A 22,527-nucleotide genomic window follows, 5' to 3' on the forward strand; every position below is an offset into this window, starting at 1 on the left:
GTTCTAGGTTACAGGACAGCTATTTCTTCATGGGAAAGCAGTCTGAGACTTCTTTAGGATGTAACACCTAGCCATTAGAACCTGTATCTTTGTGATTCTTGGTCCAGAGTTCTTTATATCCCATTGTTATTTGTAGTGGCAACAGACTAAGTGTTCTAGTTAACTGCATTAGATTCATCTCTGAAAGGCAAGATGATGTACAGCATATAGTGAATTGCTCTACTAATATTCATAATAATTTTACCAGATTTCCTGTGTAAATAAAAGAATCCCAGTTTCTGGTTCAATAGAGACTGAATGCAATTCTTTCTTCCTTTTCTCTCTAAAATCTATTGAAATGGCCAAAATAAACAAAGAAAAATGGCCCTTGAGGAAAAAGAGAAAAGATCTGTATTACATCTATAGAACATGATCAGGCTGATATAAAAAAGAAGCAAAGAATACTTTGCTTAGAAATATCCTTGCCATATAAAGTTTAACTTTAAAGGAAATACTGTATAATATAATGAACACATCCAAAGACCAAAAGAGCGATGGTGTAGGATCAGTAGAAGAAGTCCCTTAGAATCTGGAACAAAAAGAAGATACAAAATATTTGAAATAGATACAAAATAATTGAAAAAGAGTCTCGGGAGACAGGACTAGGAGTTCTAGAAAGAGAATATAAGTAATACAATGAAGAAACTAATAAAATACACTTTTATAATCTTGCCCTGAACTTGACAAAAACCCAGCTAATATGATTGACATTGCTTACCAAGAAGACATAGTGAAAAAAGATACATTCTGGTAGTTTTAAAAATTAGATTTACTTAATTGCTTTGAATATACCTTCTAGTCACGTATAATGTTCTAAAACTTGTCTCTGTCTAGTTTCAGTTTTAGGGTAATATGCTGGTTACATATAATAAGTATGGAAGTGTTTTCTACTCTTCAGTTTTGGGAACAGTTTGTATAAAATTATCATTATTTCTTCCTTTAAGCTGTGGTAAGATTCATCAATAAAGCCACCTGGGTCCAGATGTTTCTTTGTAGGAATGCTTTTTTTTTTTTTTTTTTTTTTTTTTAATTTTTTTTTTTTTCAACGTTTATTTATTTTTGGGACAGAGAGAGACAGAGCATGAACGGGGGAGGGGCAGAGAGAGAGGGAGACACAGAGTGGGAAACAGGCTCCAGGCTCTGAGCCATCAGCCCAGAGCCCGACGTGGGGCTCGAACTCACGGACCGCGAGATCGTGACCTGGCTGAAGTCGGACGCTTAACCGACTGCGCCACCCAGGAGCCCCAGTAGGAATGCTTTTAAAAACAATTTCAGGGGCGCCTGGGTGGCGCAGTCGGTTAAGCGTCCGACTTCAGCCAGGTCACGATCTCGCGGTCCGTGAGTTCGAGCCCCGCGTCGTGCTCTGGGCTGATGGCTCAGAGCCTGGAGCCTGTTTCCGATTCTGTGTCTCCCTCTCTCTCTGCCCCTCCCCCATTCATGCTCTGTCTCTCTCTGTCCCAAAAATAAATAAACGTTAAAAAAAAAAAAATTTAAAAAAAAAAAAAAAAAAAAAAAAAAAACAATTTCAGTTTCCTTAAAAGAGAGCTGTTTAGGTTATCACTTTATTCTTGAGCAAACGTAATCATTTATGTCTTTCAAGGAATAGGTTCATTTCATTTAAGTTGTCACATTTAATAGGCATAAAATTGTTTATAATACTCCCTTATTAATAATAATATGGTAGTATTATAGAATCTATACTCTCATTCCTGATATCAGTAACTTAGTAACTTAGATCTTCTCTCTTTTTTCCTGTTTGATTAGATTGTATCAATTACATTGATTATCTCTAAATTTTATTGATTTTCTCTGTTTCTTTGACTTTTATTTCATTGATTTCCACTTTGGCCTTTATTATCTGCTATGAGTTTTATTCTTTTTGGGTTTCTTATAGTGGAAACTTGATGTCATTGATGTGAGGTGGAGTTTGTTTGTACTACATACTGACATATTTAATTTGTGTTGTATGCTGTTACTTTGAAGGTTTCTTCTCATACATGTATCTAATGCTATAAATTTCTCCTTATGTACTGCTTTAGTACCATTCCCCAAATCCTGATATATTGTGTTTTTCTCTTTGGTTTTGTTCAAAATACCTTCTAATTTACTTTTTCGTTTCCTCTGTGATCTGTGGTTTATTTAGAAGTGCGTTATTTAGTTCCCAGTATCTTGACAGTTGTCCAAGGGGTTTTCTGTTCATGATTTCTAATGTAATTCTGTTGTGATTGAAAACATAACTTGTGACCTGAATCATTTAAATTTATTGAGACTTCTTTTATGGCTCAGTATGTGATAAGTCTTCCCTGTGCAGCTGAATATGTGTTCTGTGTTTACTGAGTGGAATGACATCGATGAGGCAATCAGTAAATTTATTCTACTACCTGTCCTTTTTTGTCCTTATTTCCTCCTAATTTGTGTTAATTACACTGTTGGGACATTCATGGTATATCTTGTGCTGACTGATCTCTGGTTCTTTTTCATCTTCATGTTCATTGACAGTCCTGTTGCCATAGTTGTCCCAGTCATCTCTTGGTTGGCTTAAGTCAGTCTTGTAGTGTTTTCTTAGAAACAGTTCATAAATAACCGTTCCCTAGTTATAGAATGTTTGTAGCCTTTATTTTTATTTTTTTAATTAATTAATTAATTTTGAGAGAGAGAAAGAGAGAATCCCAAGCAAGCTCTGTGCTGTCAACACAGAGCCTGATGCAGGGCTTGAACTCAACGAACCATGAGATCATGACCTAAACCAAAACCAAGAGTCAGACAGTTAACTGATTCAGCCACCCAGGCATCTCTGTTTGTAATCTTTATATTTGAACAGTTTGGATGGATATAAAAATCATTGGGTCCAGCTTTGTTTACTTTAAGAATCTTTGTAAAACTAAGAGAGAGTTCTACTGTCTTCTGGCATTGAATGTACAAAAGTATGAGGCCAGTTCAATTTTTTCCCCATTATAAGTGACTTAATCTTTTTGCCTGGCCATGCAGAGTACTTTTCTTCATTTCTGAAATTCAAGAACTCTAGTATATTTAAGAACTCTATTATAACTTCTTAGTGTTGATCTTTCATGGTCCATTTACCTGGGATACTCTGAGCCAACTCAACACATAGGTTTAATTTTGATAGTTTTTTGTAGTTTATATACTTATTATAGTTTTCTTGGGTTATGTAGACCTATTTACATAGATTGTATATTCCTACATTGAAAGATAGGTCTGTAAGTTTGCTTGTTCTAAACAGCCAACTAATGGCAACAGTAAAGGAAAAAAGAAAGAATAATGCATAATCTTAACATGATCAGTTTTCAGTGGAATGTTATATAAAAGCACTTTAAAAAAGCAACTTCTTTTATAAAATTAAAGTCTTGCTCAGTTGTAGAAAGAAAAATAAAGGTTATTTATTGCAAATCAGCTAGGGAAACCAAAATTAAAGATGCTTGAACTGGTATTAATACTCCTATCCCTCTCACTGATGCTTAGTCACTGTATATTTCTTAGGATATTATAGATGCTAAACACTTTATTGGTCCTTAAGCGTTATCAGGCAAGTTCTAGTGTAGGGGCCTTTATACTTCTTGGTGTCTCTGCTTATGATTTTTCTCTTAAATACCCACATAATTTCCTCTCCTCTTTCAGCTGATCAAATGGATATATATATAGGGTTTGTTCCTCAATCAGCCCTGGTATTACTCTTAAATAGTCCAACAATGTTTTGTTTAATATTTTATGCATGTGTCTATATCTCTGTTATGTTAAATAACAATCAAAGGGGGATGAAATTAAAGTACAAAAATGAACAGCCCTGGCAAAAAGAGGAAGTATAGGTGGTAGTGGATGATAAAATCTTACATTTACTAGGACTGGGGTCAGGGTGTCTTGGATTTACTTCCTCTGACAAAGAGTGACTTCGCCATGTAGCCGCCTTTCTCCTGGATTTCTTAATTGTATGTATCTCTTCTTCTATCAGATTTACTATATTTTAAGTATGTTTATTAATATGAAAACATTTGACTTCATTATTAATCTGTTGTGGTTAAGATATCATCTCAGAATAACACAAATGCCTCGCTTCTAGCATATTCTATGTGATCAGGTTACAAGTATGTATTGGAAATCAATGAGAACTGAAATATTAACAATAAGAAAAATTTTATTAAAAAAAATTTTAATGTGTATTTTTAAGAAAGAGAGACAGAGACAGAGAATGAGCAGGGGAGGGGCAGAGAGAAGGAGAGACAGAGTCCAAAGCAGGCTCCAGGCTCTGAGCCGTCAGCACAGAGCCCAATATGGGGCTTAAACTCCTGAACCGCAAGGTCATGACCTGAGCCGAAGTTGGCCACTTAACCAACTGAGCCATCCAGGTGCCCCAACAATAAGAAAAAATTTAATATTTTATTTATTTTTATATGCTTTGATAGTTTTCAGCAAACGGAGTATTTATAACTGTTAATCCAAATTATGGCAAAGTGAATAAGTAATGTTGATTATAATTTTTTATAATATTGTCATTTTTTTAAGTTTATTATTTTGAGAGAGACAGAGACAGAGCGCCCAAGAATGGGAAGGACAGAGAGAGAGAGAGAGAGAGAATGAGAATCCCAAGCAGGGTCCTATGCTCTCAGCACAGAGTCCTATGTGGGGCCCATACTCACAAACCATGAGATTATGACCTGAGCTGTAATCAAGAGTCAGACAATCAACTGAGCCACTCAGGTGCCCCTATAATACTGTCATTTATTATTATTAAAATAATTACTTTGCCTTTTCCATCCCTCTCATCCCCAGTATTTTGTATAGCAGAAGATTGAGATTTGGTGAGAAATTTGAACATTTGGGTCTTGGTCTGTAACAGTCTTAATTGACCTTTGAGATTCTTCCTCTTGTTTATTGGAGAAGAGAAATTCACCCCAAAACAGTAGCAAACTAACTGGAATATGGTTCTTCTGATACTTTTCCTTTTTTTTCCTAGTCTACTTCTTGAAAAGTGTAACTTGAAAAACAAACAAAAATGAACACCTGTCCTGCACAGTTGATTTGAGTCCTGAGCAGCTGCTCTACTCTCTTTTTTCTGGACCAGAGAAACTTGCCCTAATTCACAATTGAAATGAGATCTTTTAATTGTCACCTGACAGTCAGTTTTCTAAAAATCACTTTATTTCCTTGCCTTTTTTTTCTTACAAGTAGACCAAGATGTTTTTACCCCTTTCTTTAATTAACATGAACCCTCCTAGAGTAGTTATCACTGGTTGGCAGTAGTCACTGCCATTTACACCTTGTTCTGTGAAGAGGCAGAAGGAAGTGGGGAGGAGACAGCTGGTTGCAGTTAAGTGAAAGAGTACTTAAAAACATATTTACAGTCTCTCTGATTTAACCGTTAGTCTACCCTGCTGAGTAAAAAGTGTATTCTCTTTCATGTAAATATTTTCTCATTCAAGAGTCACTTATGACTAAAGAAAATAATTAAACTTCGTTACAGCAGTCATTTTGTTTCGTTAAAGCCTTCTGAGATAACTCTGGTGATTTTCTGAAACCAGTGGTGGATAGTGGTGAAAGGTCTGAAATTGGAAAAAATGTTTTATTTTCTATTTCTTCTCAAATGAGATAAAGAAAGAAATCTGCAACAAGACCTGGCCTTCGAGGCTGGAGCACAGAACAATTCAGAGATATTTTGTTGCACTGGGCTCTGAAGAAATGTTACAGTAATTATGGTTATAGCAACAAGTAGAGTTTTAATAATTACGTTTTAGGTAATTGCAGTGCAACTTCATATTGCAGCTTTACTAGTTTTCTTTTTAATGGTGGCATTCTTAAAGGTTTTCATTTAAGAATTCTTTATATTGCTTGCTTTTCAGGTTGATATTAGTTTCTTAGTTCACCATTTCTGGAAAAAAAAAACCTTTGACATTATTTAATCATTAAAACTGTGTGTCTTTTCTGATTTGTGTTTTTTTTTTTTTTTTGAGACTTTGTTAAAATAAGATTAAGATCATTTGAGTAAGAAATTTACTCAAAAGTTATACTGAATTAACCTAAAGATGCTGATTATATTTGCTGAAGTTAAAAGCATCCAATTTTAATTCATAGCCATTTGATGTTGCTGTAATTTAAAAATCTGACAGCATAAGAAAGCAAGCTGTCAGAGCAGAGCACAGAACAACTTACATTTAAAGTTAAGCACTTAAAGCTAAATGCCAGTGATTGGCAGTGATCAGCCTACATTTATACACAGAAGCTCAGCAACATTGATTTTATTTCTTAGTCACAATGGCTCAACATTGAAGCAAGCTATGGCTTGATTTCTAGGCTGTGGTTTAGTTTGTGGTAAAACCTGCTTACTGAAAGAGGTTAGAGTTGAAACCACTGCAGCGGGTGAATCACAGTAAATATCAGATTTCTGATGTCCAGGTTTTTTGTCTGGCACAAGAGAGTTTTGATATTTCACCCTTCTTTTTTTTTTGAGAGTAATGGATTTTGGCAAAATATGGATGACTCTGAACATGCCATGCTCTCAGTAAAGTGGTAAGGGCTTCACAAATGTGAGCTGTTCATCAGAATAGCATATTCTTACAGATTACAGTTTTGGAAGTTCAACTTCTTCTACCCCACCAAAAAAAGGAAAAAGAAAAAGTTCAAGAAAGTTGGAGGTACTATTTTTGCTTAAATAACCACTAATTTCTGTATTAGATAATGTCATGTGGCATTTTGACTACATCATTTTCATTTTGTAAATTTTTTTAATGTTTATTTTTGAGAGAGAGCACAAGCACAAGAGGGGCAGAGAGGGAGATACAAGATCGTATTTATTTTTGAGAAAGACAGAGACAGAGTGCAAGCAGGGGAGGAGGGGCAGAGAGAGACACACACACAGAATCTGAAGCAGGCTCCAGGCTCTGAGTTGTTATCAGTGAGCTGGATGGGAGAGCTCAAACTCCTGAACCGTGAGATCATGACCTGAGCTGAAGTCAGATGCTTAATCCACTGAGCCACCCAGGCTCCCCTCGTTTTATAATGTTTAAAGAAACCTGTTCTAACTTTTTATTTTTATTATTATTTTTATTTTTATTTTTATTTATTTATTTATTTATTTATTTATTTGAGAGAGAAAGAGAAAGCACATGAGTGGGGAAGGGCAGAAACAGAGGGAGAGAGAATACCAAGCAGGCTCCATGCTCAGCAGGAGCCCGAAGTGGGGCTTGATCTCTGGAACCCTGAGATCATGACGTGAGCTGAAATCAAGAGTCAGACACTTAACTAACTGACTGAGCCACCCAGGCACCCCCATTAATACTTTTTAATACTGTAGAAACTAAAACATTTTACTGTTTGTCCTCCTCTCTCTATTAGGGAGCAAAATGTAAAATCTTAAAATTATATGAGATGCTTTTCTTTGGTTCTCATTTTAAAATAGGGAGGGAAGGAAGGAAGAAATATTTTATTCTTTGCCTCTCCCATGCCCTATGGCCACTATAGCTACAAGGCTGGTCAAGGTGGAAATTTTTCTACACGCAGTGATAACATCTGATTTTAAAGAGCTTCAAAATGTTATAGTAAAAGTTTAATTTGCTATATGAAGTTAAAGGTAAAAAAGGCAGTCAACCTTAGGGAAAAAAATGGAAGTAAGACAGACCATCCCTTTCTGTCCTTCATACCACTGCTTTGCCTGTGGAAGAAACCTGTTTCATTTAATAAAAGGCTGAAGCATTTGCCAAGGAGTCTTTGAAATCTGCCTGAAGAGTAAAGTGCAAAGACTCCATAATTTTGTTCCATCAGTTGACATGCTTCATTCAATCACTGTTAAGAGTAGAATAGTACAGAAATACAATATTTTAAACATTTTTAATTCTGATCAAGACCTAGAAGCTTTCTCTAATAACAAAAGATTAGTTATGGTAACCAAATTCTAAATGCTTATCAACTTAAAAGCCCAATAAATAGAAGCAGATTCCTAAAATTTATCGTCCAAAAGCAAAATAACTTTTGAATTTCTCACTTTCAAAATCAGAATAGGGGCACTTGGGTGGCTTAGTCAGTTAAGCATCTGCCGGTTAAACATCAGGCTTTTAATTTCGGTTCAGGTCATGATCTCATGGTTTTTTAGATCATCCCCCACTTCGGGTTCTGTGTGCACTCGCTCACGCTCTCTCTCTCTCAAAATAAATAAATAAACATTAAAGAAAAAAAGATAGTATGAGTGAAGGCCTGCTGTGTGCTTAGCACTGAAGCATACTCTGTGGGGAGATAGAAATATGTAAGGTCTGTTACTTAAAGGGTTTTGTCTATTGGGTGGAGGTAACTCATCTATGAAATGACAACATAAAAACAAGTATAATTAAATGCCATCTTATAGTGAAAACAGTATGCAGCCATAAGTCCAGTGTACAGGAAAATCAATGAGGTCTTGATGGAATGGCCAGGGAAAGCTTCATAAATGAATGAATCTGTTGGACTCCGTATGGAATAAAAATGTATTCCACGAGCACTACAGCATGGACCAACAGCATGGGAGTAAGAATGATCATATTTTGCTTCTGTGTCAAGAGGTATAACAAGCAAACTGGAGCACAATCAGTAGAGATCTTGAAGAATGATTACTTGATATAAGGAGCCCTCTGAGTTTGATTCTTGCTTTGCCAGTAACTAGTTGGTGGCTTTGGTAAGTCTCTTCCCATATCTTATGCTAAAGTCCATGCTTATTACCCTCAGATGGTTCTTTCTGCTGTTTCTTAGGTATTTTATCATCTTTTGCCTTTTTTCTTTTTAATCAGGGTGTCTATCTAAGAATTCAAACCACCACACTCTGTTTTTGCAGTTTATCTCATATCTACCCTTTATGCAGAAGATGAGCCTCACAATGTAAAGTGTCCAAATGTCTTACCTCTACATTAGTATAAAACCTCTCCATAATGTAAAATATTCATTCAAAAAAAGAATGGTAAAAGATTTTGCAGATTTTAAAATTAAAATACTTTAGAATTACAGATTTTTTTTATCAAAATGTTTTTAAATGACAAAGCTATAGGGGCGCCTGGGTGGCTCAGTCGGTTGAGCGTCCGACTTCGGCTCAGGTCATGATCTCACAGTCTGTGAGTTCGAGCCCCATATCGGGCTCTGTGCTGATGGCTCGGAGCCTGGAGCCTGCTTCCGATTCTGTGTCTCCCTCTCTCTCTGCCCCTTCCCTGCTCATGCTCTGTCTCTCTCTGTCTCAAAAATAAATAAAAACATTAAGAAAAAAATTAAAAAAATAATAAATGACAAAGCTATAGAAAATTAGGAAAAGCCAAGTTCAAAGAAAAACATTTTAACCTTCTGTAATTCTACCACATAGAGATAACTTTAGTTTTGATATTTTCTTTCCACTCTTTTTCCACTTGTTTTTTACATCGTTGAGATCATACAAAATGCATAATTTTTATTACCTTTTTTCACTTAACATCATAAAGTCACATCTTAAAATTTTTGTAACATAATTTTAATAGGTATAGAATATAGCAGAATATAGACATGTTCTATAGAATAAAATCATGTTTTGACCATCTGTTATGTATCACTCATTGTGCTACATATCTTATGCACATTGTATTTAACCCTTAGAGCCACGCTTTGGAATATTTGGTGTTATCCCCACTTTATGGATGAGGAAATAGTCTCAGTTAAGTAACTTTCCCAGAGTCCTATAGATCATGTAAAATCCTGTGTTTTGTCTGACACTGTGGTGTCTCCAGTTTAAGTAATTCTTCATGTATTCTTGAGTAAATAGGTTGACCCCATTTTTGTCACTACAAATATGACTATAATTAACATTTCATCATAAAACAGCTTATTTTATTTTTGCCAACCCAACTTTTAAGAAACATTTGTATCATATTCAATGTCATAATACAGTAATAACAATAGTAAATATTATTCTTGCCCTTATTTCTATTCTCTAAATTCTCTGGGGCTTTGGAAAGTCCAAGCCTCAGCTTGTTTTCTTCCCCCCTCCAAAATTGACACATCTTACCAGAATGTCATTAGAAAGATTCTAGTGAAGCATCCTTAGTTAATTTAGAAAACATTTTAAAGACAAAATTAATTTGTTTTTGTTAAGTGATAGTTTTTATTGTTGCTTTTGAATTCAGTTTTCTGCCTATTGGAATCTTGCTTAAACAGAACCAGCAAACTATTGGTCCAGTTTCCAGACACTATCATAAGAAAGTAATGTAAATGAAAATAACATACATACTGGGGCGCCTGGGTGGCGCAGTCGGTTAAGCGTCCGACTTCAGCCAGGTCACGATCTCGCGGTCTGTGAGTTCGAGCCCCGCGTCGGGCTCTGGGCTGATGGCTCAGAGCCTGGAGCCTGTTTCCGATTCTGTGTCTCCCTCTCTCTCTGCCCCTCCCCCGTTCATGCTCTGTCTCTCTCTGTCCCAAAAATAAATAAACGTTGAAAAAAAAATTAAAAAAAAAAAAAAAAAAAAAAAAAAAAGAAAATAACATACCTCTGGAATAGGTCTAATTACAATTCCTACAGGAATTGAAATGTTTGCTAAGTTTTTCTGCATTATATAATGCTGGCTAGATTTATGGTATTGTCAGAATACTTTATGAATGACTAATTATTGTCTTGGAGATGTAAAGAGTAAGAATTGGCTCTGTTTAATCATTTTTTACAACTTTAATCACTGATCTCTTCAGCAAGAGGGAACGATGCAGATGAGTGATGACTAGATAGGATTATGAGGCATAGTGACCGCCCTCGTGGGGTTCCAGGGCTTAATTTGTGTTAAAAGCTAATTATGTGTTTTCTGTAAGTACTGTGGTAATGTTACATCTCAGAAAGAAAGTTACCCAATAACTTTCTGAGAAATGGTCAAAGCAAAGAGAAAGAAATGGGAAGACTTCAGAAAGTTGGTAGAAGTTGACAGACATCAAAATATTGGTCTCCAAAAAGTTGAGTGTGGCACAGGAGCTATCTACTGCTGTAATTTTTTTAACACTGGTAATACTGTTCAATTTAAAACTAGAGGCTACATTTGATATTTAAACCTGGCCCATCTAAAAATGTGACAGCAACAGTTGTAATGTGAAGTCAGAAAAGAAATTAACCAGCCATGACAAATAGTTACATTGAACTAAATTCTTGTAACTGTTACCTTTTTTTTCCCCTTTCTGGTATCAAAAATAAACTTGTTCTCTAGTGTATATTGTTTGGGAAATCAAGTTTGATTAAATTTTTTATGATGGCAGGTATCCTCATACCCATCTATGTAAGCTTACATGTAACTTGCCAATAAACTTGCTTATATTTCTACTCTGCTTTTTAATGTATTCAGTTGTAGCTAATTTGTGCTTAAAATTGGTTATGATTAGATTATTAAGAGAGAATATAACTTTAACTTTCTAAAAAAATTTTAATGTAAAGGAATTTAAAAGAAAAATTCAGAAATTTTTTACCATCAGGTTGATCTTCCGAAATTTTGGAACGTTTGTATTTAAATTCATGAAAAATACTGAACCTTTCCAATCTCACAAAATAATTGTGCATTTGTATTTTAAGTAATGCCATTTTAGAAATTTGGAAATTTAGTTAAAATTACATGAACATTTTTATATATAACCATTGTTCTTTGTTGGATCAAGATCCCATATATACAAATGGGATGATTATTATAAATTTAAAAGATACAGTACTTTGTCATTCAATTAGGCCATATCTAAATAGGTCAATTTGTTATTACAGTATGCCAATACTTTGTAATAATTCATTTTTAAAATTGACTTTATGACTGTGTATTTCATTATTTCTCTAAGACAAGTGGACACAAAAGTGGTTTCAGTTTCATCCTAATTGAAAGGGTAGTGTGTAGTTCCTTGGTGCTAGGAATTAAGGATCCTGCTGAAATAGTACTTCACAGTAATTCATATTACTGCCAGGGAGAGTGACAAGTTCATCAGATTTAAAAAAAAAAAATTCTTTTTTGTGTTCACAGGAAACCTGTCCAGTTTAAGTCGTCTTGGTCTGAGATACAACAGATTGTCAGCAATACCCAGATCCTTGGCGAAATGCAGTGCCCTTGAAGAGCTGAATTTAGAGAACAATAACATTTCTGCTCTACCAGAGGTGAGAGGTGGTAAATCTTTACAGCTGGGTGAATAATTTGATTATTGAGATTGTTTAAATAATGAGCATGCTACAGACATTTAGCCACCACTAAGATAAATATTCCAAAGAAGAAAGAATAGGTATGATTATAGGAACACACTAATTTTTTTCTTTTTTTATGTATAAAAGAGAGAAACTAAAGTGAGAGATCAATGGCTACTTTCCCGTAGAAATCTTTCTTGTGTCATTTTGGAATTGACAGCAAATGCTATTAAGGAAAAGTTGTATGGTTAGTTGTTTTAAAACTCTACCCCACCCAGTTCAGTTATTTTAAGAAGTCCTATAGAAAGATCATACAAGAAAGGAATGAGCTACATAGAATAGAACATACTATTTATTAATCAGATTAATATTAGCCACAACACTTCCATGACCCATATTATTACCCTGCGTATACAATAATATTAAAGCCTATTTAGCATATGCCAGTCACCAAAATTTGTTATTTTTTAACACATTATTTTTAATTTGGGTTTTGTTCTATGAAAAAATATTTTCACTTATTTTGCTTAGAGATTTATTGGGCAGAATGCAATATTCTTTTGTCTTTCCTTCTTTTGCTATATATTATTTTATCATACCCACAACTTGTATGTTTGCTTATGGTTTATTCAAGCATATCTTACTGTAGTATTCTAACAAATAAAAGAATGGAATTATGGACTTAATTGATTGAGCTTTGCAAAAAAGTCTTTTTTTCCTAAGAATTAAAAATGTTTGATGTAAGTGACCTTTTAGACTATTTTTAGTTTTCCCGTGTGTGTTTGTGTGTGTGTGTGTGTGTGTGTGTGTGTGTGTGTGTGTGTTTGAATTTAAAATAAAGGTACTTTGGGGGCGCCTGGGTGGCCCAGTCGGGTAAGTGTCCCAACTTTGCCTCAGGTCACGATCTCACAGTTTGTGACTTTGAGCCCAGCATTGGACCCTGTGCTGACAGCTCAGAGCCTGGAGCCTGCTTTGGATTGTGTGTCCCCCCTCTCTCTCTGCCCCTCCCATGCTGGCACGTGTGCACTTGCTCTGTCTCTGTCTCTCTATTTCTCTCAAAAATAAGTAAACGTTAAAAATAAAGTTGCTTTGGGTGGATATTTTCAGATACATACTATGATTTATAACAATTTGAGTACATGAAGCTATGAGCTTGTAGTGATTAGTTTATAAAATAAATGTATTTAATTGATTTCTTAGGGATACAGAAAAAAGTAGTACCTATTAATTTTGCTTGTTATTCTGGCTGTTTGGATTTTTAGAAGACTGATCAGAGTACAAAAATGAGTTTTCCAGGATTGTAGTCTTTTAGGATGGACCAGTTTACTGCCACTGCTGTGTGACAGTATCTCACCCTGCGTTTTAAATTTTTTTTTTTCAACGTTTATTTATTTTTGGGACAGAGAGAGACAGAGCATGAACGGGGGAGGGGCAGAGAGAGAGGGAGACACAGAATCGGAAACAGGCTCCAGGCTCTGAGCCCTCAGCCCAGAGCCTGACGCGGGGCTCGAACTCACGGATCGCGAGATCGTGACCTGGCTGAAGTCGGACGCTTAACCGACTGCGCCACCCAGGCTCCCCTCACCCTGCGTTTTAAATAGGATAAGGAATAGAATCCACAGATTGTAGATACAGCCCTAACAGCTAGACTGTCTGGATTTTTGTCTTTCTTTGCTAGCGGTAATTTAGAATGGTAAAAATGGGTGGGGTTCTACTATTTAATATCATCCCCTTTGCTAACAGTAATTAGCACAGTATTTAGACCTTGTTGGGATTCTTTTAGGATGTGAGCTTAAATAAGATTGACTACTTTTACAATGTCTGTAAGACTAAATACAAAGACTGGGTACTTATTAAATTTCAAAAAGTGAGAAAATTAAAAAAAAAATTTTTATATCCACTTATATGTGGGGGGAAACTAATAATTATTGGTATCTCTTAGGATACAGACATTGTACTAAGTAGTTTCACATAAAATATTTGCGACTGAAATTAGTCAAGATTTATTTTTGATAAGAGAATTATAAAGAGAACAGCTCTCTTCAGTCTTGCTGTGGAAGAAGTGGTGTGTGCGTGTGTGTGCACATGTATTTAAACTGGCCTGTTTTCAGATAGAGAAGCTCTGGGGAAAATCCTTGACTGGCCTTGTCCAAATCTGGGAAAGCATTAAGTCTCAAATAAGTACTTAAAAAAAGTGGTCTGTGTGCTTTGGAAGCAGCATATTCCTAATGCAAATATGTAATTATCTGCATTTATAATGAGCACAGTAAGGAAAACAATAAAATCCATTAGACAGCACTTACTAGACATTCAAGCTGGGTTAGGCATGTAAAATCAGGAAAGTGGTTTTCAGTTGGGGCTCATGGCTGAAATCAGAGCCAGCAAAATGACTATATACTTTTCCATTTGATGACTGTCTGAAAATAGACTAGTTTTTTTTTTTTTTAATTTTTTTTTTTTTTTAACGTTTATTTATTTTTGAGACAGAGAGCATGAACGGGGGAGGGGCAGAGAGAGAGGGAGGCACAGAATCGGAAGCAGGCTCCAGGCTCTGAGCCATCAGCCCAGAGCCCGACACGGGGCTCGAACTCGCGGACCGTGAGATCGTGACCTGAGCCGAAGTCGGATGCTTAACCGACTGAGCCGCCCAGGCGCCCCGAAAATAGACTAGTTTTAATGTGGACACAAACACATAAAAAGGAATGTAATAAATTCAAGCACATGAGCTTAAGGTGTAAGGCTAGGAGCTCTACATGGATTATCCCATTCAATTCTTCACTATAATCGTACTAATTATTGGGGTATTATCAGCTAGGAAGGGTAATTAGACTTAAGGAGAGTTAGGTTTTTGGCCATATCTGTTACCTTAAATATTTTTCTAGGAGTACTGTGAGATACATATTGATTGTCTAATTTACTAAAAGTTACAAAACTGGTAAGTGGAAGTCCTAAGTGGGGATCCACATGTGTCTGACTTTAAAACAATGGTGAGCAACTGCAAAGCTTCATCATATGACCTAGGAATGAAAGGTTGGAGACCTGCCTTCTTGTTGCCACTTTTTAGATACCCTCAGTTGTTTGCAAAGAATGTCCATAAAGTTAGCTGTAAGAATAATAAAAATAACATTTTTGCCATGAGACTCAAAACTTTGTGCATTGTTTCTGTAAAGTAGGATGTAGACATTTTTCTTGAATTGACTGCCATGCGGTTTTCTCACCACTCTTACCTGAGGTCTTCCTTTTATCTGTGCACACCAGTAGACAAATGTTGAAAGCTTCTTAACGTTAAGAATAAAGAACAAGTTTCAGTTCACCATATAATTATACCTTCAATTACATAGTTATTCCTTCGGCTGGCCTTGCAAATCAGCTGACATTTCGGTACTAAGTCTTCAGTTTTCTCATGGTATACAGCTGGTATTTGAGCACTATTGAAAATAACACACCTCACATGGTTTGTTTCTTCCCTGCTTTCACTGTTTCTTCTACTTCTGAATATTTAAATTTTTTCCATCCTTCAAGATGTCAGTCTCTTCCTGCTTTTCCAGTTATTCCAGTATTCCTTCTTTTCTTTAAATTTAAATAGAGAAGGGACTTACAATTTAAGCACTTATTATATGCTAGAGATTGTAAAGCTATGTATTTTATCTCTTTAAAGTGTCTCCACTACAACTTATAAAATAAGGCATCATCATTTTACAAAGGAATTAATTAAGGCTTGGAGAAATATTTTGCCCAAAGTCACAAGCTACTGAAAGATAGAGCCAGAATTCAGAACTATTTTATAGCCTATACCAGTGTTTCTCAAATATTAATGGGGCTACAAATCACTTGGGAATCTCATTAAGATTCATATCGATTCTGTAGGAGTGGGACCTAAGAGTCTAGATTTCTAACAAGCTAATGCTACTTTTCTTTCAAACATACTTTGAGTAACAAGAGTCAATTACATGTAATTTATTATTGATTATATAGTTATGTATTATTTTTTTACTATCCGTGTGCTTTATTTCTCTAGGTAGGGTTTAGTCTTTTTAATGGCAGAGATTGTTTTGTAATACCTGAACACCTCACACTGTGGTTACATGGTAGGAGGCTGAAGTAAGGGGATATGGGGCTATTCTGTGCAGTAAACACTGGATTGATAGATGGATATTTCCCTCTGAAATTTTCCCATATGGAAAAACAATATTATGTGATATCAGGAAGTGTTATCTTCTGAATCGAATATTCCTTAGAGGAGCCATTAAATTACTGCATAACAGCTTACTCTGAGCCAGGTATTATGTTAATAATAATTTAGAGGATAATTAACTCAGACCTGAATAGGCTTGGTCACATAGCAAGTGGCAGAGCTGGGACTCAGACCCAGGACTGTCGGATGCCAAAGATTCTGCTCTGCAAAGTTCTTAAACTGGACGCTCAGGAGATAACCTCTTACAGACATATTTTCTTCATTGAGTGTTTTAAATAAGCTGAAGCCAATGAATAAAAATCAGAGTTTTCTGTTCTTTGTAAAATCTGAAAATCTGTTGGCTTCACATTCCTATAAGGCAACAATTAGCTAGAGCTGAGTAGTGACTGCTCTGTATGAGGCATTACAGAGCCATCCCAGCCAGTCTCTGTCATTTGTTACCTGTAAGGCCCTTTGAGGCATTTGTGACTGTTGCTCTGTACTCTGAAGTAAATCTTGTTACAGTTCTGATTCCTATGTTTATTTTATTTGTTTACAGAGTCTTCTATCAAGTCTTGTGAAACTGAACAGTTTGACCTTAGCTAGAAATTGCTTCCAGTTATATCCAGTAGGTGGTCCATCTCAGTTTTCCACCATCTATTCCCTCAACATGGAACACAATCGAATCAATAAAATCCCATTTGGAATTTTCTCCAGAGCAAAAGTATTAAGTAAGCTAAATATGAAGGTAAGCCTCTGTTTGTATTGAGGGGGAACAATTTGCTCCTATTACTAGTACTTTTATTAATATTGGCATTTTCTCTATCAGTGTGGAGAATAGGTACTTGTGTTTTGCTGATGGGGTCTAAACTGATAATGATAGTTCAGGGCAATTTGTATTAGATAACAAATATTTTAGCATTTTGTCCTAAAGAAATAATCATGAATGTCCATACAAGCACAGTTGTAGGGATATTTATTGTAGAGCTTTCTATTTAACTGTTTAATTGGTACCGACTTAATAAAGATTTCATTTTTTAAAACTCCTATATCTTCAATGGAATTCTCTGAAGTCATTAAAAATAATACTCTAGTTAGGAGAATATTAAATGCCAGTTGAAACATTCTCAGTTTATTAACTAGAAAAAAGTTACAGCATGCAAGACTTTCCACAGTTTTTAAAAACTATTCTTAACGTTCATAATTAAATACTAGATACCTGTAGATTTATATGTATACATATAACCAACATTTATCAAAATGTTTATTTTTGGATATCAGAACTATGGATGGTCTTTTTTATTGAGGAATAACTGACATTGTATTTCAGTTGTACAACATAATGGTTCAATATTTGTATATTGGGAAATGATCATCACAATAAGTCTACTTAGCACTGATTGCCATACATACTTACAGAATTTTTTTTTCTTGTGATGAGAACTTCTAAGATTTAGTCTCTTAACAACTTTCAGATATGTAATACAGTATTATTAACTGCAGCTGCCATGCTGTATCTGACAGCGTCATGACTTATTTTGACTCTGTTCACCTAGTTTTCCCACCTAACCTTCACCTCTGACAACCATCAATATGTTCTTTTTATTTTTGAGTTTGGTGTTTTGTTTTGTTTTGATTCTGCATAAGTGAGATCATATGGTATCTGTCTTTCTCCATCTGATTTACTTCACTGAACATGACGCTCTCAAGGTCCATTCATGTTGTTACAAATGACAAGATTTTTTATGGCTGAATACTGTGTGTGTGTGTGTGTGTGTGTGTGTGTGTGTGTGTACTGAAACTTCTTTATTCATTCATCTGTGAACACTTAGGTTGCTTCCGTATCTTGGCTATCGTAAATAATGCTGCAATGAACAGGGGGATGCATATGTCTTTTTGAGTTAATGTTGTCATTTCCTTCAGATAAATACCAAGAAGTGGGATTGGGGGATTATATGGTAATTCTACTTTTGATTTTTTGAGGAACCTCCATACCATTTTCCATAGTTGCTGCACCCATTTACATTCCCACCAACAGTGCACAAAGGTTCTCTTATTTTTCTTATCTTCACCAATACTTGTTGTTTCTTGTCTTTTTGCTAACAACCATTCTGATAGGTGTGAGATGGTATCTCATTGTGGTTTTGATTTGCATTTTCCTGATGACTAGTGATGTTGAACATCTTTTCATGTACCTGTTGGCCATCTGTATGTCTTTTGGAAAATGTCTATCCACATCTGCTGCCTATTTTTTAATCGGATTGTTCTTTTGCTATTGAGTTATAGGGATTCTTCATATATTTTGGATGTTAACCCCTTATGAGATACATTACTTGGAAGTATTTTCTTTTGATGGGTGATCTTTAGTTTCTTTTTGCTTATCTACATTCTCTACAGTGAATATGTTTCACATTTATAATAAAAAAGGAGGAACGAAATGAAACCTGATTTTTCCAATGATTTAATTTATAGTGAATAAACTTTAGGCTGAGAGGTGATAAATAAATTGGCCATATAGCTAATTTATGGCTGAAGTGTAGGAATCCAGGAGACCTAGATTTCCTGCTTCCAGGTATAAATGTTCTTTCTGTTGTATCTTACTACATTCTTTTATCTTTGGTGAACTATTTCAGCATAATTGTGGTTCTTTAAACTGTAGTCTAAATGTACAATTTATTGATTCTATCTATACTTGTTCATACATATTTATTATTCTTTAGAAGTATATAAGTGAACTAGTGGAAATTCAAGATAATCTTATAATCTTAAGCAGGTATAAAATGTATTGTTCATCATTTCAGTTACATAAGATTTACCAGTGGTAATGGTATTAATTCTGAATGGTCAGTTTAATAAGAGGCTTAGAACAGCAGCAGTCCAGGTGTTCATTGGCTTTTGCACTTGGTGATACATTTTTATAGATATGACATTATTGTAATGTTAGCTTAGGAAGGCTTGTTGTTTTCAGTGAAATAAAAGTTTGAGCAGATATTTGCCTCAATTTTTCTTCAATATGACAAATGTTTAATAAAACTTTTTTGAAAGAAGTCAAAATGAAACCTGACATTTTCCTCCTCATATAAGCACCAGTAGTAAATTTTTTTTAATGAAAATGCCTTATACAATTAATTATCAGTAGTTAATAAGTTTAATTGTTACAGTGGGGGCACCTGGATGGCTCTCAGTCGGTTTAGCATATGACTTCAGTTCAGGTTATGATCTCATGTTCGTGGCTTTGAGCCTTGCGTCATGCTCTGTGCTGACAGCTCAGAGCCTGGAGCCTGCTTCGGATTTTGTCTCTTTCTCTGCCCCTCTCCCACTTGCACTCCGTGTCTCTCTCTTTCTCTCTCTCTCTCTCTCTCTCTCTCTCTCAAAAATAAGCATTAAAAAATTTGTTTAATGTTATACTGAATAGGTAATAAATATAAATATTATAATAAAATAAAAACTTGGTTTCAAATGGATGTTTGCTACTTTAGATTTCTCTTATGGATGGTTTTGTGTAAAATGAGACAAGTAATCCATGTATATTGCAGAAAAAATTTAAAATACAGATTAACAAAAAGGACATAAAATAATCCTACCACTGAGAGGTAGCATCACTGTTAACACATTAGTGAACATCAGGGTACTGATGGTCCTCTTTTGATACCAAAAGCCCCAACAAAAACAGTGTGGTAAGAGTTATCGATGAAGATGTGTTTAGACATAGACACGAAGAAGCAAGAAGAAAAATAGTGAATCACTGGCATATATTTCACTTTTTTCTGCATATAGCAATATCTACTTTTTTTTTTTTTTTAATGTCTATTTTTGAGAAAGCACCAGCAGGGGAGGGGCAGAGAGAGAGGGGGACAGAGTTCGAAGTGGGCTCTGCAATGACAGCAGTGAGCCCAATACAGGGCTCAAACTCACGAACCGTGAGATCATGACTTGAGCCAAAGTTAGACGCTCAACTGACTGAACCACCCAGGCATCCCTATATATATCTCATTTTTAAACAAAATTAGTATCCTACTGTTTCATCATCTGTTTTTATTATTCACTGAAAAATGTATTTTTACCATCTCTTATATGGATTTTTAAAGTATAATTGTGGATACTTCCAATTAGTGTTTTAATGATTTAATTTGCTGTCTTCTTTAGACTTTTTTCTCTCCTATTTATTGCTCAGTATTTCTAGAATAGCTGAGCTTATTTGGTTTCCTCATGAGCTATAATTAGATGTTTCTTCTTCTATTGTGCTCATGACCATCCACGTTTTATTCCATGGTTGCTGTATATTATTGTGAAATGGGGAAAACCTGGTTTTCACTGGAACCTTTGACATCTCAGTGTTAGGTCTGTATAGTCTATTTTTCCATATCCAATACTGATAATCACATAAGGAACAAGCTTCCAGTTCAAAATAAAAACCTAATTACTGTCTGAAAAACTTTGGAGGCTTATATTTTTTGTTGCTTTTAAATTTCTTTATTTGGATATCAAAAAGGGGAATAAAGTTTTGTGTTTAAGCATTCTCTTTCCATAGGGAGGTATATATATGGAGCTTAGTTTTTGTGGTTCTACCTTGGTTACTTTTTTTTTTTTTTTTTTTTTTTTTTTGTCTTTGCCAGGACAATCAGTTGACATCACTTCCCTTGGATTTTGGAACTTGGACCAGTATGGTAGAATTGAATTTAGCCACTAATCAGCTCACAAAGATTCCTGAGGATGTGTCTGGTCTTGTTTCTCTTGAGGTGAGTATAAAAGAGCCGTTTATTTAGAACTCCTTAAACCCTTCTGCAGTTACCTCACTTACAAACTTTCCAGTTCAAATAAGCAATTTCTTTGGGAGAAGATCATATGTAAAAATATTAGAGCTCTCTTAAACCTACAACTCCATTAGCTTGATGAAGTGTGAACATAATCTGGGCTCAATGCTTCTGAATTACTCTTGTCCACTAAAAGTTGGTAGGTTTGAATGCTATAATGTGTCTTTGAAAGAAAAGGTCTCTAAAATTTAGCATATTTTAGAACATATTTTTTCCCTTAACTGTGTTCAAGAATCCTGCACTCCTGGATAGGAAGAACAAATATTGTTAAAATGTCGATACTACCCAAAGCAATCTACATATTCAGTGCAATCCCTATCAAAGTAACACCAGCATTCTTCACAGAGCTAGAACAAATAATCCTAAAATTTGTGTGGAACCAGAAAAGACCCCGAATAGCCAAAGCAATCTTGAAAAAGAAAACCAAAGCAGGAGGCATCACAATCCCAGACTTCAATCTATACTACAAAGCTTAATCATCAAGGCAGTATGGTATTGGCACAAGAACAGACACTCAGATCAATGGATCAGAAGAGAGAACCCAGAAATGGACCCACAAACGTATGGTCAACTAATCTTTGACAAAGCAGGAAAGAATATCCAATGCAAAAAAAGACAGTCTCTTCAGCAAGTGGTGCTGGGAAAACTGGATAGCGACATGCAGAAGAATGAACCTGGACCACTTTCTTACACTATACACAAAAATAAACTCAAAATGGATGAAAGACCTCAATGTAAGACAGGAAGCTATCAAAATCCTCAAGGAGAAAGCAGGCAAAAACCTCTTTGATCTTGCCCACAGCAACTTCTTACTCAACACATCTCTGGAGGCAAGGGAAACAAAAGCAAAAATGAACTACTGGGACCTCATCAAACTAAAAAGCTTCTGCACAGCAAAGGAAACAGTCAGCAAAACTAAAAGGCAGCTGACAGAATGGGAGAAGATACTTGCAAATGACATATCAGATAAAGGGTTAGTATCCAAAATCTATAAAGAACTTCTCAAACTCAACACCCAAAAAACAAATAATCCAGTGAAGAAATGGGCAAAAGACATGAATAGACACTTCTCCAAGGAAGACATCCAGATGGCCAACCAACACATGAAAAAACGCTCAACATCACTCATCATCAGGGAAATACAAATCAAAACCACAATGAGATACCACCTTACACCTGTCAGAATGGCTAACATTAACAACTCAGGCAGCAACAGCGGCACTATCGACAATAGCCAAAGTATGGAAAGACCCCAAATGTCCATCGATGGATGAATGGATAAAGAAGATGTGGGGTGTGTGTGTGTGTGTGTGTGTGTGTGTGTGTGTGTGTGTGTGTGTGAGATGGAGTATTACTTGGCAATCAAAAAGAATAAA

The 22,527-nt window shown here is 35.4% G+C and overlaps 1 protein-coding gene across 6 annotated transcripts in view; it reads left to right on the forward strand.

The window, feature by feature from the left end:
- Positions 1-22,527, forward strand: part of SHOC2 (SHOC2 leucine rich repeat scaffold protein) — a 110,033-nt gene that overhangs the window by 80,824 nt on the left and 6,682 nt on the right. For all 6 annotated transcript variants that reach the window (XM_045438884.1, XM_045438885.1, XM_045438883.1 and 3 more), the window contains 3 exons: positions 12,009-12,139; positions 16,897-17,085; positions 20,954-21,076. In XM_045438884.1, the coding sequence (XP_045294840.1) occupies positions 12,009-12,139; positions 16,897-17,085; positions 20,954-21,076 (443 nt within the window). The remainder of the gene's footprint in view (positions 1-12,008; positions 12,140-16,896; positions 17,086-20,953; positions 21,077-22,527) is intronic.

This window comes from Leopardus geoffroyi, chromosome D2, assembly GCF_018350155.1.
Source record: "Leopardus geoffroyi isolate Oge1 chromosome D2, O.geoffroyi_Oge1_pat1.0, whole genome shotgun sequence".
In the NCBI taxonomy this organism is placed as follows: Eukaryota; Metazoa; Chordata; class Mammalia; order Carnivora; family Felidae; genus Leopardus; species Leopardus geoffroyi.